The sequence below is a fragment of the Kogia breviceps genome, chromosome 2, assembly GCF_026419965.1.
Source record: "Kogia breviceps isolate mKogBre1 chromosome 2, mKogBre1 haplotype 1, whole genome shotgun sequence".
NCBI lineage: Eukaryota > Metazoa > Chordata > Mammalia > Artiodactyla > Physeteridae > Kogia > Kogia breviceps.
The window spans coordinates 52,897,467-52,914,469 of record NC_081311.1 but is presented as its reverse complement, the minus strand read 5'-3'; the positions used below and the strand labels follow the sequence as shown (position 1 = coordinate 52,914,469).

The 17,003-nt window shown below is 38.9% G+C and overlaps 1 protein-coding gene across 11 annotated transcripts in view; it reads left to right on the top strand.

Moving 5' to 3' along the window:
* NRG3 (neuregulin 3) overlaps positions 1–17,003 on the top strand; it is a 1,064,095-nt gene that overhangs the window by 800,399 nt on the left and 246,693 nt on the right. For all 11 annotated transcript variants that reach the window (XM_067025241.1, XM_067025240.1, XM_067025235.1 and 8 more), the window contains exon 3: positions 13,434–13,507. In XM_067025241.1, the coding sequence (XP_066881342.1) occupies positions 13,434–13,507 (74 nt within the window). The remainder of the gene's footprint in view (positions 1–13,433; positions 13,508–17,003) is intronic.

The following is a 17,003-nucleotide window of genomic DNA, read 5'->3' as shown; positions in this document are numbered from 1 at the left end:
TTTCCTGGACTCAGACTTTATCCCTTCAGCCTAGGGGTGAGAGTGATTTCATGTTGTTGTCAATTCCTTTGTGACCCTATTGTTCTTTCTTTAGCTTCTTACCCTTTCTTTCACGTGGTCAATCAATTGTCTATTAAATTTCCTGGTTTCAAATATTTAAAGAGGTTTCTGCTTTCAGATATACCAACTTTTTCTTTCTGAATATATATAATTTTGAATGAGCATATGAATTGAGCGATTAGGATGTGATAATATATTATTGAGTCTACATTTTTTTAAAAAGCCACATTAAATATCACTGTATTTTTCTTTTAGACTTTTTCAAGTTAATTCAATTATGCCATGATATAACTGTGGGCAAATCGTTAAACTCTTAGTTTCACTTTTATCTTTATTTGTACCATAAGCGTAAAATGATAGGCCCTCTCCTCCTCAAAAAGTAGTTAATGAAGTAGAGCACTTTAAATAGATACATAATGCAATCTGAACAGTCACAAATGACACACGGTAGAGAAATAAGTATGATCTCTAGTGTTGGTTTAACTTGTCCAATCCAAGTTCTAACACATTCTTTCCATGTGTCCTGGGACACAGAAGTTAATTTCTCTAAAACTGCAATCTCCTCATCTATAAAAATGTTAACCCCATCTCCTTTTTATCAGTTTCATGAGGATTACTTTGTCTAACCTTTGTAAATCTCTCAGTACTGTGCTTTGAGCAGAGGAAGTCTTCAAGGAGCCCAGACTGCTCATCTATTACACTACAAGATGTAGAAGTGCTTTCTGATAGCACTTTCTCCTTGATTTAGTCCTAGGTAAAACACATATAGGAATATCAGATACATCACCCATAACTTGATTAACTGAATCTCTCTCTCTCTCTCTCTCTTTTTTAGAAAATAGTCATATTTTATCGATTTCAAGTCACTGTTCACCTCCTGAGTTTCTATTTCAACTCACCAAACACTCCAGTTAAATAACATTCCTTTGAATTCTATTTTGAATTTGCTGACTATGGACAGTTACTTAATTTTTGTCAACCTATCTGTACCAGATTGCATATTCCTTCAATTTAATTAAAGGTCAAGAATCTTACCCATATCACCATTAGGAAGAATATCCCCCCTCATATGTCTTCTCTAGCTTACCCATCCTTACCCGTGCCATTGTGTTAGTTTCCCAGTTTCCATATGACATTCAGATTTAGAACATATTTCACTATCTGATCTTGTCCAAGCTAGGGACATTGATATCGCCTCCTCTTTCTGACCTTGCTTGGTTACCAGAACTCTAGCCAGTTGTACTGTGCTGACTGATCTCCAACAAAACATATGCTTTCATTGGAATGACTAAAACATTTGGCATCAGAGATAGCATGCAAATTTAGGAATGTCTTTTTAAGAGGAAACGTGAAATAGCAGAAAGAACACTGGATGATCCTCTGTGCGCTGCCTATTCATTTCTTAACCCCCAACCCAACCCCTGGCAACCACTGGTTTTTTAAGTCTCCAAAGTATTTGCTTTTTCCTTAGTGTCATACAGTTAGAATCATACAATATGTAGCCTTTCCAGATTGAATTCTTTCACTTAGTAATATGCACTTAAGTTTTCTCTATGTGTTTTCATAGCTTGATAGCTCATTTCTTTTTTAGCACTGAATAATATTTCATTGTCTGGATGTACCATCGTTTATTTATCCATTCATCTAATGAAGGACGTCTTGGTTACCTCCAAGTTGTGGCAGTTATGAATAAAGCTGCTATAAACATCTGTGTGGGGGTTATTCTGTGGACATAACTTTTCAACTCCTTTGGGTAAATACCAATGAGCATGATTGCAAAATCATGTGGTATGAGTATGTTTAGTTTTGTAAGAAACTGCCAAACTGTCTTCCAAAGTGGCTGTACCATTCTGCAGTCCCACCAGCAACGAATGAGAGTTTTTGTTGCTCTACAACCTCACCAGCATTGGTGTTGACAGTGTTCTGGATTTTGGCCATTCTCATAGGTGTGTATAGTATCTCACTGTTGTTTTAATTTGCATGTCCCTGATGACATACAATGTGAAACATCTTTTCATATGCTTATTTGCCATATGTATATCTTCTTTGGTGAAGTATCTCTTAAGGTCTTTGGCCTGCCTTTTTTTTTTAATACATCTGTATTGGAGTGTAATTGCTTCACAGTGCTGTGTTAGTTTCTGTTGTACAACAAAATGAATCAGCCATATGCATACATATGTCCTCATATCCCCTCCCTCTTGAGCCTCCCTCCCACTCTCCCTACCCCACCCCTCTAGGTGGTCACAAAGCACAGAGCTGATCTCCCTGTGCTATGCAGCTGCTTCTTCCCACTAGCTATCTATTTTACATTCGGTAATGTATATATGTTGCTGCTACTCTCACTTCGCCCCAGATTCCCCCTACCACCCCATGTCCTCAAGTCCATTCTTTATGTCTGTATTTTTATTCCAGCCCTGGCACTAGGTTCATCAGTACCATTTTTTTTTTTTTTTTTTTTTTAGATTCCTTGTATATGCATTAGCATCTCTAGTCACAGAGAGTGGGGGCTGTGCTTTGTTGTGGTGCACAGGCTTCTCACTGCGGTGGCTTCTCTTGTTGCAGAGCATGGGTTCTGGGTGCGCAGGCTTCAGTAGTTGTGGCATGTGGGCTCAGTAGTTGAGACACACAGGCTTAGTGCTCCTCGGCATGTGGGTTCTTCCCAGACCATGGGTTGAGCCCATGTCCCCTGCATTGGCAAGTGGATTCTTAACCACTGTGCCACCAGGAAGCCCCTGAGTGAATGAAGCAAAGAACTTGAATCATTTTTAAAATTAATGATTTGCATTACTTACATGTCTTCATCATCTAAGTGTATATATTTTTTAAATAAAAAATACAAATGTGCTTATAATGAAAAGCCACCAGCCTTGATCCTATCCTTTTGCACTAATTCCCCATGCCTGACTCCCCCAACATGCACCCCTCCCCAAATACTTGGACGTGCTTAGTAAACCATTTTCGTTTGTTATTTTCCTGGTTGTTAACTTCATATCTCTAAATAACATATTAAGTGTCTGTTTCTTTATTTATCTACTTTAGTTATGATACATTGGCTTTCCATAATCATGGGAATTTAAGTCACTACACAACCCCTCCCTACCTGGTTCTATCACTACTCTCAGTTCTCAAAGTTAGACTTAATGACACATTTCAGTAAGTAGAATAGTATGGTTAAGAAATGGGGCTTTTTTGTGCAAAACTGAGGTTGATCTTGTCACATATTTCCCTGGTTTCCTCCTAAAAGATTTTCAAACTTACAGTAACAATTATATTAGACTGAGCATCCGTTTAAATTTATAAACCTGTGCCGTTTTTTTTTTCAAGGCAAGACCCCACTTTCATCTCAGTCTGAGTTGCATGAGGCTTTTAATATGAAATCACTTTCCATTCAGTCCAAAGCTTCCTTGTTATTGATGAATATCTTACATAATGAAAGATTATATCCATTTATCCTCAGCAGTAAATCATTTATCACGCAAAGGAGATATATTATTGTAATTCGGATCAAAGCTACCCACTTTCTTTAGCCGGCAGAAACGCTGCACCGTTAGTGGATTGTACAATATCCTGGGAGAAACAGGGGAAATTATGCTGTTGAATGAGGGTTCAGCAAACTCTAGGGGTTTCTAAAATGGCTTAAAAAAAATCATGTTTCACGTAAAATTTCTATGATCCAAGCATGTGAGCTGTAATAGTTTTTTTTTTTTTTTTTTTTTTGCATTCTTCACTTAATTAAATCTGAAAGCTGTGGGACTTTTTGCAGCTTGCTCTGTGACGTCTGCAGACAGATTTGTGAATGACATTGTGTGGCTATTTTGCCCCCTTTCTTAGAGAGGCAATAATTATTACCACTTCTTTTTGAAGCATGCTGTGAGTGGTTTTATCAGTTCTTTTGCTAATGAGCTCCTTCTCTGCTTTATAATGCCAATCATAAAGATGCCTTTTAAGTAAGATTTATCTCTCAGATTTCTTTTCTTTTCACTCTTCCTTATCAGGCTGTGTATGGCTTTGCTTCAGGGAATCAGCCACACTACCCAGGCAAGGAACAAGGCTGGTCTGTTAGATCTCTTGTTGATATCATGCTGTCTCACTGTCTCCTTCTGAGAGCAGTGAATTCCAGAAAGGACATCACAGTCCTCCAGAGGAGCCTCTTCTTATGTTGTGTCTTTGATTTTAGGTTATTGTTGCCCTGTATTCCACATCTGTGTTCACTGCTTTTCAAATTCTACAGCATGTGAGTGCCTCAGTATTAAAATGATCCTAAGTAAAGTGAGCTGCAGAATGAAGGAAGGAGAATGGGCTCTCTTTCTTCCTTTGGTCTTACTTGGGCTCCTGGCCAGGATGCTCTTACAGTTTATTCACAATTTATGCAAAATAGTAGCTAGTGATGCACATGATCAAGTGACAAAGCTGCACCTAACATTTATGAGCAACATTACTTCATTTGATCTTCACCACATTCTGGAAGTAGCCTTTCAGTGCTTTGGTCATTTAAGAGAGCTAGCTCTTGAAATTCCTATTCTGCTTCTCCAGACTCTGTGAGCTCATTATGTCCCTTGCATGGTTGATAGAAATAAATATAATGTGCCCAGGCTCCTTATCCTTAAAACAAGAGATTGCTAAATTTATCGGAACAAGATATAGTGATAGCAAAAATATTATACATTAACTTTAATCTAGATGTTCCTATTGATGGTTCTTACTCCTGACTATTCAGATGCTTTTACTCATGTAGGTACAGTTGCCGGATCTAGGGAATAAAACACAGGACATCCAGTTAAATTTAAATGCCAGATAAATAATGAATACATTTTTAGTATAAGTATGTCCCACATATTACATGTGGGACACACTGATGTAAAAAAAATGTTTATTTGAAATTCAGATTTAACTGGATGTTCTGTATTTTATCTGGAAACCCTAAATATGGGAGAATGCAAATTCTGGTCTTTGCTACTCTATAGCTATGTTACCCAGCTTAGTAACGGTTACGGACTAAATTGTTTCTTCTGAAAACTCGTATGTTCAAGCGTTAAATTCCAGTGTGATTGTATCTGGATATAGGGTCTTTTAGAGATAATTAAGGTTAAATGCGACCATACAGGTGGAGTCCTATTCTGCTAGGATTGGTGGCCTTAGAAGAAGTGGCAGAGAGAGACTGAAGAGGGAGAGCCAGATCTCTCTCTCCACCATGTGAGGTAACAGAAAGCAGCCATCTGCAACCCAAGGGGAGAGCCCTCACCAGATGCACACCTTGCTGGCACCTTGATCTTGGACCTCTAGTCTCCAGAACTGTGGGAAAATAATTTTCCATTGTTTAAGCCACCCAGTCTATGATATGTTTTTATGGCAGCCCAAGTTGACTAAAATGGCAAGTTTAGCATGTTTTCCTCTGGCTCTGTTTTACATTTCTTGCTGAACTGTGAACTGGAAAAGACAGTTGTCACTTTTCTTCCACTGACTAGTCTCAACATGTGAGTCAATTCCACTTCTAATTTCAAGAAAGTAGAGAGAAAAAAGTGAAGGAATCTGCTAATAGTTGAACCTTAAGCCTCAGAGAAAGCCTGTGATTGGCTAATCTCACAATCTCAGCGACATCTTAAGTGAAAATAATATAGAGGAATCATAGGGAGTAGATGGGACAATAAATACTGGTCCACTGTTGGCTGGGAACTATCAAAGGCAGTCATGGGAACTTTGAATTAACTAAAGAAGTGGGGGAAGAGAGCACGACTGTCCTCTGACTTTAATGTTATAACCTAAATTACCTGCCTAAATTTTCTGATTACTAAGAATATTTATAAGCATTGGGGGCAATGTGTGTCTATGTCTGTGTGTGTGCAATGTGCACAGACCACACACTAAATCAAGGCTCATAACCCCACTTAGAGATGAGCACCTGAGATCTTAGAGAGGTCGGTCACTGACCTCTGTCATTCCTCTAAGTGGCAGAATTAGGGGTCATTCCGCATTCATAGGACATACCTTTTCCACCATAACAGGCTACCTCCCTTGAAAACTAGAATCTCACGTTTGTCATGTTAGAATTTGTGTGTACTAGGAAATTAATAACATAACATTTTCTCAATTTGAATTTATAAAGCAAAATTCCATCTATCCTCCACTTGTCATTATTACTCCTTAAGTCTTGTTCTTGATAAAGGCAATTATTATTTTACTACCTCTAATGTGATATTGAAATTAGTCTTCCTGCAAGAAGGCCAATAGATTACTTCTTAATTTACCTTCTTAGCCTAAAAAGAGATTATTTTTTCTTTTAAATGCAGTAAAAATCAAAGCTAAGTTAGATAGAATGGCTTTTTCAGCCCACAAAGCTGCTTTGGATACAATTGGTATGAACTCTAAGCTGCGTAGTACCTTCATGTCATGTTATGTGTTTTAATTTTGTTAATGAAGTAGTAAGGCTGAGTGAGGCTCTTGACCAAATAGGGTCAGAAATTTCTATAAAGGCCAAGATATTTATTCAGACTGACACGAGAACTCCTTAGCCACTGATTGTTCAAAAATGAATGTACCATATATGGGAGTAAGAGGACAATGTAAACAGGTTCTGTCTCTCTGGTACTAAAATTGACCAATGAAGTGTATGGGTAACTGCTGGACCAGGCACCTAATGTTTACACATGGTTGAGAGGAACTTGCAGTTGAGGAAACACATGTTTCTTATATTTTTTTAATGTCTCAGACTTGAAATCATTTTTTTCCTTTTCATCTTTAGGGCTCAAATATTAACTGAATGCAGCACACCTCTTGAATTTGAGCAGATGCTTTCAAATTCACTTCTGAAATCATATCAGTCTCATGATGAAGTAATTGGCTTCCATCTACTTTTGAATTCAAACTTTGCTAAAGGGAAATTTAAAGAAATCTTTACATTTTCTGAAAATTGCAGGTATAACTTCATTAGCAAGAATAATCATGGTTGTGAGTGACATTATAAGCAACAGTTGCCCCAGCCATGGAATCTGTGATATATTTGAAAGCTGTTGATAACACATTGGAGGACCCTCATGGATTTGAAGACAGCTGTTGCTCTGCAATTTAAAATATTCTGATTCTAAATTCTTCCATCTGTAGTTCAAAGAATTTTAGAAAGACTGTACCTACAGCCAGGCTATAGGTAAATCTAATTCCAGTTGATTAACTTAAAGATCTTGCTGTCTTAATTAGTGCTCCTTTTAAATAAGACCACTTAATTAAGTTCTAAATTCAGCTAAAGAAAACTTACACCTTAATCAGTGTCACAATATTCTCCATAGCAAAACCTAGATCTCAGTTTCAGCAGTGAGGGGCAGGGAAGGGAATTTGTTCTAACATGATTAATAATTTTTGAGCCTATAACTCTAGGCTGCAGATCCTTAGCTAGACAAGTTTCTGGTCCCCCCAGCACACATTTGCATTCAGATAGAAACCTGGTTTGGGATTCTGGCTCCAGAACCCCCCATCTCTTCCATGCTGGGCAATTCATTCACCTTGCTGAAACTGTATCCTGTTTTTGTTTGGTTTGTTTCTGTTTTTTTTTTTTTTTCTTTCTTTTTTCATTCTCATTTTCTTTTTTTTTTTTAAACTGAGGACAGTCCACAATCAAGAAATGTCATCCTTTAAGAGTGATACTCCTAAAGAGCCTTCCCATCCACAGTTAGTGATTACCCCTTAAATTAACACAAAGCTTAGGACATTTGCCTTTAAATCAGTGACCAGCCTCTGTGACATGGTTTGCTTAAGAACATTTTGAAATTGGATAATAACTTACAAATCTAGGTCTTTAATTCTTACCATAAATCATGGCTTCAGTTCATGATATTTGGGCCATATTTTTAAATACTAATCTTAGGAAAGATACCTGGGTGAACAATGATTTATGTATCTACTGAATTTCCATGAAGAATGTCAGAAAGTACCACAGATCAAGCAAGGACTTTAAAGTCAACTCCAGCAGAGTTTGTACCTAGTTCAAGTACTCACTGGCTGTGTGATTTTGGAACAAGATGCTTAACCTTTCTGAACCTCCATTTCCTCACTTGAAAAGCTGGGATGATAATTCCAAATTCAAAGAATATTTTTAAAAAACTAACACGTGTTGAGTGCTTACCATGAACAACAGGTGTTATTTATTCCTAATATTAATTCTAGGAGGGAGCTACTATTATTATCTCCAAGTTACAGATGAAGAAAAGGAGGCAGAGGAAGGCTAAGCAGCTAGTAAATAGCCAATCCTAGATATAAAACCAGGCTGTGCTCCAAACCACCCTGACTCTAAAGTGTAAAGTTTAAACGCCTGATGCTTTTTCCATTTTTCCCAACCAAGGGCTGACATTGAGGCTGAGGAGAATTGGCAGGAGATAAAGAAGAATACCTGGAGGGATTGTTCTTTTATCAAATCAGCATTTAATAGGCCCCTTAAAATTGTCAGACTTGTATATCACTGACAAAGTGTCTACTTTCCTGTAACACCAAAGAGTAACTACCAATTTTTGGTCTATGAATAAAAGTTGGTACAGTCAGGAACAAACCATACAGTTTGCCACCATTTCTCTTGTGAAGTTAATTGATTTCTGCTAGTTTAAATTTTATGTCTAAAACCAAGTTTCCAAGAAGGAAGCATGTATACTTTCTCTAAAATGTATGCAGAGACCAGGCCCTACACCAGGATTGAAGCAAACATTTGAACATTTTTCTAACCTCCATATATTTCTCTCTGTAAATTATGTAAAATGAATCTCTGCAAATACACGAGGTAGAAGGTCCCTAAACATAAAAATGGCCAAAATTCATGTGTGTAATATCAATCATGCATGCTTGTTCATTTTTTCTCCTTCCTGCTATCATTCCCATTTTGTTTGGGTTTAAAGTGGGGAACAGGGATATTAAAAGGTTTGCGTAAAGTATATCCTTGCAAATACTAAGTGAAGAAGTGAGCTATAAACTCAACACCGTTAATCATTCTGATATAGTTGAGGAAGAAGTGATAAGAGACGTTGTGTTGGCTGAGCATCTATGTAGATAACAGAGACTGTGACAGTGAAGACAGAGTAGCAATGGAGAAGAGGGAGGTGAAGCAATGATCACATCTTCCAGTAATCAGTAATCAGACCAGGGAATCAACAGATGAGAATTGAGAGGATGGATAATATAGTTCCCCCTTTGGGACAGTTTTTGTGTTATTTGTTTTTGTTTTGTTTTGTTTTGCTTTGCTTTGCTCTCCTAACAGGAGGAAGCAGGAGAAATGGAAGAATAATCTGGAAATGTAGGGAGGCTGTTGGTGAGAAGTGAGAGTACTTTCATTTTCACTCAAAGTCATTAATATTAGCTCTAATTTGTTGCTATTCATAAAATGAGTTCAAAGAAATAAATTGGCATGTGAGTATCGTAAGAGAAGAGATGGGCATGGTCTGAAGTTAGTAGTGTGGGCTGATGGCCATGGAAGCCACTTCTAGCTGGCCAGAGGATGCGCATTTCTGTGGGAACATCAGCACATGAGCTGACCATTTAAAAAGTCTCTTCCTTGGGGGTCCTCCACATCCAGGCTGAGTGCTAGATTCACTGCTTCTGCTTTAACACACTAGACAAATCAAGCATTATCTTCTAGCTGACAATCATGCATTTTGTATTTTCGTATCTTTGCCAGTATTATTCTCTTTTCTTTTGCCCAAGAATTGCCTTTTAAAACTTTTCTCTAAAACTGGGCTTTTCTTCAGGGATAATGTAGAAGGGGAAAACATGAATAGAAGGGGTGGCTTGTTATTTTAGGTACAGCTGAACAAGTGGGAGGGGCATGAGGGCCAAATCAGAAGGATGTAAGGGGTAGAAAAAGTGAGATCTGCATTTGAAACTATGCAGCTGGCCCTATCCCTGTGGAAAGGGAGAGACCTGGTTTGCGATTTGGCCCTGAGGCTCACCAGGAGAGATACTTTGCTGACACTTAAAACTGGGCTCAGACTCTCCAATTTCTGACCCCACTTCATTGCCAGGGGCCAGTTTCCCTTATTCAGGGTTACCACACCACCGTTCTCTCTTCAACCCCTCATCCACCCTACCCTGCTTTGGACATTGTCTCCTCAATGATGCCCTTCCTCACTGCCTTTTAAATTTGTAAATAAACAAAACACACAACACAATCAAGAACTTACTGATTTCTGAAGTGACAAGTCCTTCATCTCTGAATAGGTGAACACACAGAATTTAAGACTATTTTTTTTTTTTTTTCAAAAAAAAAATTCTTAGCTCTTGCAGACTGAGTTTACTTTGTGGTTGTTCTGCTGTCGATAATGTATCTCCCATTTTCTTTACCCAACTGTTTATAAACCGTGGCTTTTTTTTCTTTTCTAATCCTGCTCTTTGGCCATCTAGTTGTAGAAGCAAAACTTACCTGTTAAGACCACCAGGGAACACTGATGTTTTTAATAAAATTTCTATGATGCAAGCCTTCTCAGGGATAAATAAATTCAGAGAACAGGCAGTGGATGAATTCAGTGCAGCTTTGAAGCAATGCAGAGTAGAAAAATAATAGAGTATTTAACCTGGTTAAGGCAAGATTTGTGCTTTTTTCTCCAAACATGTATTTACCATTAAAAATTACACACGTACTTGTAAAATTTTACTAATTCTGTCATGCTTTATTAAGATGAACAAACAGAAAGAACTTTCTATTACATGAATTTCTCTTGTTCATATACCTGTATCTCTCAGCAAACAAAAAATCTTAAAAAACAGTCTCGGGCTTCCCTGGTGGTGAAGTGGTTGAGAGTCTACCTGCCGATGCAGGGGACGTGGGTTCGTGCCCCGGTCCGGGAAGATCCCACATGCCACGGAGCGGCTGGGCCCGTGAGCCATGGCCGCTGAGCCTGTGCGTCCGGAGCCTGTGCTGCACAACGGGAGAGGCCACAGCAGTGAGAGGCCTGTGTACCGCAAAAAAAAAAAAAAAAAGAATACAGTCTCAAAATCCCCCCATAATTAACAAAAACCAAAACAAACATGCAATGATATTTCTCAAAAGATGTGCTGTTTATCACACCGTCAGGAGGTCTGCCAAACTCAATCTGTGCAACAGAAGTGCATCTTAAGACAGTTTTTCCTTTGCTTTATGTCTTTAACAGTGTCATAAATTCAATCCACCTCATTGGCTTTACTTGCTGGCCACATTTTGTCTTCAAATTTGGATGGATTTGAACTTATCAAAGTGACGTGTGAGTTTTAAGTGGAAATTTTAATTTGTCATTCTTAAAATCCAGCATCAATTAGCAGGGACGACGCGGACACCTTAACAAAGGAGCAGGGCTTTGCTGCATATGCAGTCACAGCCCTCAGCAGGTTTCCTAGCCTGGGCCAGGCTGCTCCAACATCATCACACTTTATTATCTTCATACCAGCACACAGGTGTGAAGGCAGGATGAAGGCATGCACTGTGCAATTCTCCTGATACTCCATGAGGCCTGAACACTTCAGAGTGGGCTCAAAGTCATGGAAAATCAGTTGAAGAGTAGAAAAATTTCAAACATTTTCCCTAATTTTCTTCTCCACACACAAACGGAATAATGCATTTTAAGTGATAAAAACCCCTTAAAAAGCAAAACAAAACAAAAGCACTTCCCCTTAAAAGCAGCTATCTCCCTAGGATACCATTTTCATATTAAATGAAGATACAAAGAGTGAAGTGTGCTTAAAATCCCTCACATATGTTGGAAATAAAAACCTCAGGAGTAAATGCATGTTACAGCACACACCCAGCACCTAAGTCATCATTACAAGAAAATGAAAACCAAACACTGTTGGTTCAGGTAATTTTGAATAAAGGCAAACTAACAATGTTAGGGCACTTTCAGAGAACAGGAATTTATTTCTTCATCACAAATATGCTTCAGTCTTAAGTATTTTCTGCCTTTGTACCATTATCGAACCAGTGATATGCCTGCTTTATTTCAAGTGCAATAAATGAATTTTTTAAATGGTTATGAAACTATGTGTCTGTCTAAACAAATTCTCTCAATAGCCGGTTGGGTATTTGGGGTGTCCATATGTCAGAAGTCTTTGTTCTCAATCTATAGGGAAAATTGCCAAATACACTCCAGCGTTCCAGGCTTAAAAAGGTGCTAAAGAGAGACTGCCCCATTACCTGTATTCCAATTCAGCTCACAATGAAAGGTAGAAAAATTACCTAGGTGCCTTTCACTGTGACTGCTCCAGTTGCAATAGACTTTATCTAATAAAGTGTTTATTACACTCAGAAAACAAAACATATTCTGAAGAAAGAATCCACAGCTCCCATCTCTGACAGAATGATCTCTTTGAATTCTTTTGTTGATTTTGTAAATCTGATTTTTATGCCAGCAGCACAATTTCCTCCTCGGTAAGTAGGACAGATTCATCCCACAAGCAACAATGGATGTGTCCCTGCTTAACTTGAGCATGACAGATTAAGCTTCAAGCAGATACACTAAATGCCACCTCCCTGCTTACAGAGACTGTTCAGAGGCAGGCGTGTGGAGTCTCAGCTGTATTTTGTTCCTTGAACTGCCAGCTGATGAGCCGAGGCGGCCAAGCGGCCTTGATTGAGCGAGCTGTGAGAAGACTGTGGACTGGCAGGGTTGAAGCGATATGCCCCATTGCAGGGGCTTTCAGGCAAATTCCCTGCCTCCAAATTGCACACCCCTTAGGAAAGTCGCCTTGTACAATGCCTTGCAGAAGTACGCACTTTGCACCTGTTTGCTGAATATAAGAGAAAAATGGGAGTTTAAAGAAAATACACAGAGGGCTTGCACATAGAGGTAGACGCCTTTCAGATCTTGCCAGATCTGAAATAAGTGCTGCTATTTCTGACCCAGCAGTTAGGCGGCACTGACTGGAGGAATTGCTAAGTTAAAAAAAAAAAAAAAACAGGTAAAATTAGCAAATGAACAAACTAGTAAAACACAAGGAAAATAAACAGCGCAAATCTACTGATAATATTTGATCAATTATGTTAGAAAATGATTTTTATTAGGAAAATAACACTTGCAATTTGCTTTCTGAAAGGGTATTTGCAGTCTTTTAGAGACCAGTGTGTTGCATAAAGAATCCTGCAGAATTATGAGGGTAACCATTATTCATACTGCTATGAGGGGCATCTTAAATTTCTACTAAGTTTGCTCATTAGATATTACCTATAAAACTATAAAAGCAAAGTGGTGCTGTTTTTTTACTCAGACATGACTAAAATTCACCTACTATTAATGTTAGAAACAGACTGAACCAAGCCATACAAAAGCATGAATGTACTGTTCTCACGGTGATACAATTGGTGGCTACTTTGCTTGTTGAAATCTCGAACCATTCACAAACACATGCATATGTTTGTCGTTTACCCCTTTTCTCAGGTGCAAAGAAGGCTACCAAGGAGTCCGTTGTGATCAATTTCTGCCGAAAACTGATTCCATCTTATCGGATCCAAGTAGGTCAAGCGTTTTTCTTCTGTCTCTAACACAGTATAAAACTCTGAGCCGCGGTTGCTAACTCACTGACGGCTGTATCTCAGTTTTGTGTCTCTGAATGCTGCTAAGGGTGGGAGCTGGGGACAGACACTCACATTCAAAGTTTGTTCAGAACTATCTCTGTCCAGGTGTAGGTCTTCTCCAGGGATGGGGCCTGATTTCCAGATTCATCTCTACCACTACCCTCTGCTGGGAACTGCAGCAAATCCTGCTCCCTTAGCTTTCAGACTCCCCCACTATCACTCCATTATGAAAGCAAGAATATAGAAACATAAAAGACCTTATTATTTATCCTAAAGGGTATTTTGAGAACTTTAGTATCGTATTGCTTCTTACCCACTGGTTGGTAACTTGTGAAGATATTAAACCTATTAACCTTTACCTTCCTAAAGTAAGGAAATACACATAAAAAATTATATAAGAGGTTTTCAAACCAACTGTGAAAACCTCATTTTTAGCAACACTATTCGAGTATCAGCGATTACTGTACCGATGACAAATTAGTCTGTTTTCCATTCATGAAAGAAGACAGTTTGCCACTCAGTTTCTCTATACAGTGTAAAAGGTAATGTTCTATATGAATATGCCCAATTCTGGTCAAACATGAAATTTTTACTTTATCTGTAAATAATCTGCTCTTTCAATGACTGCTACAATTGAATTGCCACTAAGGAAAAGGGGACTTTGATTGAATCAGAAGTTTAGTTCAGTGAAGATAATGACAGACATTTCGAAATCGTAAAGGCAATATTTTGGTTTTCTGAATACCAAACATGCATAGCATAAACTTTAGCAAAATATCATGCATTGACAACAGCCAGAGGTCGCCCTGTCTGTGCATGTGCACATGGCTGCATAATGACCATGTTTAGCCATCCTTCAACACCTTTTCAAAATGCATATTCTCATTCCCCCCTTGAATTTTTAGTTATGTTTCCTCGGGTAAATGTAATATTTTTTAAGAAGGAAATTTTTGTTTAATTCAGTTTGCTTGTGTTTTATCTTGTCAAGGCAAGCTGCCACCGTATAGCATTCACTCCTCTTTTTTTTTTTGCAAATTTAGCTCTCCTAGAGAAAGGTGGTTGTTGCCTAAAAGCCAGCAACCAAGCTAGCCATGATCTGTGTTCTCTGAAATGTGAGGCTCTGGTCTCTAGGAGTTTCCCAAGTAGGGGGCAGTTACTAGAATGTGTTGAATCTTTCCTATCTTGTGATTTTTGCCACTTGCTAAGCTGATATCTAAAAGTTATGGTTGTGGATAGAGATGCATAATTAGCAATACTAGAAATCTTACAAAGAAGAATGGGTTTGCTGATTTCTTTCTTTCTCTTTTTATTCACTTTGATATATTATACTTAGTTTCCCTCTTTGTTTTTTTTTTCCCTTCTTTCTTTCTCTTTCCTTCCCTTTCATTGTCCCCTTTGCTTTTCTTCTCTTTATTATTTTCTTACATCCCTTTATGCTTCCTCTCTGCCCCTCCCTCCCACCCTCCTTCCTTCCCTCCTTCCTTCCTTCCTTCCTTCCTTCCTTCCTCCCTCTTCTCCTATATAGCTGTGGAATATCTGTCCAGTATGGGTACTGGGACAGGGCTTGCATATGATACAAAATGGGTAAAATAATCTTTCTTTACACAGTCTAATCAAACCTTTGCCATTCAATTGAATATGATAGTCCATCACTGCAAAAGCTGAGAATGAGGCCACTATAAGGACTGTGTGCTCCTCAAAGAAAAATGATGCCACGATCAGAGTCACCAACCCTGAAAACCTTGGTCTCACATACACAAAAATATTTAGTTCAACAATACTTATAATGGTTAAAAAATAAACACTTTCTAAAAAACAAGATTATGTTTAAGTAGAACATTATATGGCACATCGATCATGCTCCAGTAAATTATTAAAATAAGAGCTGTATGAAATAGTCCTATTAAGTGAAACAGCAAGTTAGAAAATTATTATTTTATTTTATTTTTTTTGCGGTACGCGGGCCTCTCACTGTTGTGGCCTCTCCCGTTGCGGAGCACAGGCTCCGGACGCGCAGGCTCAGCGACCACGGCTCACGGGCCCCGCCGCTCTGCGGCATGTGGGATCCTCCCGGACCAGGGCACGAACCCGTGTCCCCTGCCTCGTCAGGCGGATTCTCAACCACTGCGCCACCAGGGAAGCCCTAGAAAATTATTTTCATGTAAGATTGCAATAAGAACTTTCTTTGGTCCAAAGGTGGAAAAAAACATACACTAAAATGCTAAAAGGGAACTTTAAATATTGGGGTTATAGAAGTATATGAAAAAATTTCCTTTTTATCCTGTTTTCTGTAAAATGACACATCATTATGTGAATCAAAATGCCAGAATGCCTTGTGTTGGGCTGCACTACACAGGCCTGCAAGCCCTGTACTTGCCCAGCTTTAACACCAAAGAAAGAGCCCAGAGTCAGCAAGAGACAGCAGTGGTTTAATGGATGAGGAAGCTTACATGTCTGAAGCAAGGTCCTGGAGCATCACCCCACCATCTGTGGCAGATGGCGGGCAGAACATGGTGGCGAGCTTTGCTGGGGTGGGGGGCAGGGTTACCAGTTATAGGGGGAATTAACATCAGGTCAGCTCACTGGTTACCAGGGAAACCAGCAGAGGGGCAGCCTGTTCCTCACTGCCCCTCTCATAAGCTATCAGAGTGGAGATGTTCTGATCTAAAGCTAGGTCAGTCATTAGCTGGAGCCTGGGGCAAGTATATAAGAACGTCAGTCAGGTGAGTAGCATATAGGTGAAGCAGGCACTAGTCGAGCAGGGGATGTACAGAGAACAGCCATCTTGAGTGTCCTGACCATACACCTTGAAATTGCAAAAACAAAACAAAACATTGAGAAACCTATGGATGAGTCCCTGTGACACAGTTTAAATGGGAAAAGCAGTTATTTCCCATTCATCCATGCATGCATCTATTTCCTTATGCAATCATTAATTCCTTCCCCAAATATTTTCTGAGCATCCACCAAGGGCCATCTATAATTGGTCAGATTCTGTTTGTACAGAAGTGTACAAACAGGATTTAGGCTCTAAGGCCCCCAAGGCTAGTGAGGGAGAAAAACATGTAGACACATAAGCATGGGCATGATTCTGGTGGAAACATTTATTCCTTTGTGATCTTGGCAGATTTATTAAGCCCCTGAGCCTCAGGCTTGTCATCTGTATAATGCCAATAATAATACCTATAGGCGTCTATCACCATGATTGACCGGAGGTCAGTTCCAGGTAAACATTAGCCTACCTCCTTGCTCATCATTGTAATCATACTAATATGTGTTTAGAGTTTACATGTGTTAGGCACTGGGCCGAAGGACTTTACTTGGATTATCTCATTAAACCCTCACAATCATAGTCCAGCAGAGTTACTGGCAATTGACCACATTTTGTCGATGAAGAAATTAGGCCTCGGAGATATTAAATAAACTTGCTCAA